The sequence below is a fragment of the Antrostomus carolinensis genome, unplaced genomic scaffold (assembly GCF_000700745.2).
Source record: "Antrostomus carolinensis isolate BGI_N321 unplaced genomic scaffold, ASM70074v2 scaffold37852, whole genome shotgun sequence".
NCBI lineage: Eukaryota > Metazoa > Chordata > Aves > Caprimulgiformes > Caprimulgidae > Antrostomus > Antrostomus carolinensis.
Genome location: NW_010302453.1, coordinates 1 through 1,545, shown reverse-complemented (window position 1 = coordinate 1,545; position 1,545 = coordinate 1). Strand labels below are relative to the sequence as shown.

Sequence of the window (1,545 nt, the reverse complement as noted above, 5' to 3'; positions counted from 1 at the left end):
TTCTTCTCAAGTTTAAGTGGAACCTCCTGTGTTCCAGCTCACACCCATTGCCCCTACATTGATTTATTTTTTTAATTATTATTATTTTTTAATGGTAAACAAGTAGGTGTTTTTGGTGTCTGCTCTCTGAAGGAGGTGTGGGCGGCAACCTGGATCCTTGGTCCTGTTTTAATGAGAGATGTGAATCGATTTCATGATGTTCTGTTTCCTGGGTGACAAGGTTCCAATATTGATTCATTCTGTTGGCTGAGAGAACTGACAGATGTGGAAATCCTGCCTAGAAATTCCGCTGTCCCTCTGTTGGAAACAGCTGAGATGTCTGTCTGCTGTCACAGGGCTCTTCCACGCAGCAGTTCTGAAACTGCAGGTGCTTAACTCTTGGTTTCCTTTTCAGGATAAATTGCTACGACGTATTTGGTGCACAAGCCCCGTTTGGTGGCTACAAAGCTTCTGGGAATGGGCGAGAGCTGGGAGAATATGGTCTGGAGGCTTATGTCGAGGTGAAAAATGTGAGTATCCCTGGATCATAGAATCCCAGACTGGTTTGGGTGGGAAGGGACCTTAAAGCTCATCCAGTCCCAACCCCCCTGCCATCAGCAGGGACACCTTCCACTAGACCAGGTTGCTCAAAGCCTCATCCAGCCTGCTCAGTGACTGCTGACTGGGATATACTGGCCACCTCTTCTGATTTTCAGGATGCTGCTGCCTCTCAGCCTTCCAGTGAATATAACTGAGCACTCTCTCCAGGAAAATAACTTGTCACTTTTCTTCTTTTTCCCTAGGTGACAGTCAAAATTCCCCAGAAAAACTCCTGAAGGACAGCAGCCTCTCCATGCCTTTGGCAGCACCTATGCAGCTTGCGAGATACAAAGCAGGAAAACCTCTTACCACACGCAAAATTTAAGTGGAAAATATGTAACTCTGCGTTAAGAAATGTTTCTTTAGAAGGTGCCTAAAGGAGCTTTTGTTAAAAAACTTTACTTGGCTTTATCTTTTTAAAATACCAAATACAGTCAATTGAGTACTAACGCATTACATGGGTGTCATCTTGTTGCATCTCTGTCTGATGATTTTTTTTTTTTAAGAAATCATTTAAATACTTAAATACTGTCATGTCTGCAGTAGGTTTTATAATTCTTTGATGGATTACACAGCTAGCTCGAAACTCCTCGTCCTATACACACATTCCTCTTCCCCAAGCAGAGGGAACAGAGTCAGTTGTGTAACCGAGCAGGAGCAACCTCAGCGTGAGCCTGGGAGGTCAGAGTTTGTTCTTGGCTGCTCCCATTTCATTGCTCACAATAAATGTTCTTGTCGCAGTGACGTTCACCCCACCTTTGCTGGAGCACTTTGTGTCAGCCAGCTCAAGCACACACAAGTTTGTATTTTATTCTGCACTTCTCTTACCCTTTACCAGTGATTTTTTTAAGGTTTTTTTGTTGACTTTCTGCACTTCCCGCTTTCCCTGTGTTGTCTTAACGTTGAAAGATGCCCTACAGCTGGTAGTTGTCCCCAGCACAGCACAGCACAGCACTGGGGTGGGGG

At 44.5% G+C, this 1,545-nt stretch overlaps 1 protein-coding gene across 1 annotated transcript in view; it reads left to right on the top strand.

Moving 5' to 3' along the window:
• The window catches only part of LOC104521717 (aldehyde dehydrogenase 2 family member), an 8,018-nt gene extending 6,948 nt beyond the window's left edge, over positions 1 to 1,070 (top strand). The window contains exons 11-12 of the mRNA XM_010163794.1: positions 395 to 509; positions 783 to 1,070. Coding sequence (XP_010162096.1) covers positions 395 to 509; positions 783 to 815 — 148 coding nt within the window. The 3' untranslated portion in view covers positions 816 to 1,070. The remainder of the gene's footprint in view (positions 1 to 394; positions 510 to 782) is intronic.
• Positions 1,071 to 1,545: the final 475 nt, after the last annotated feature.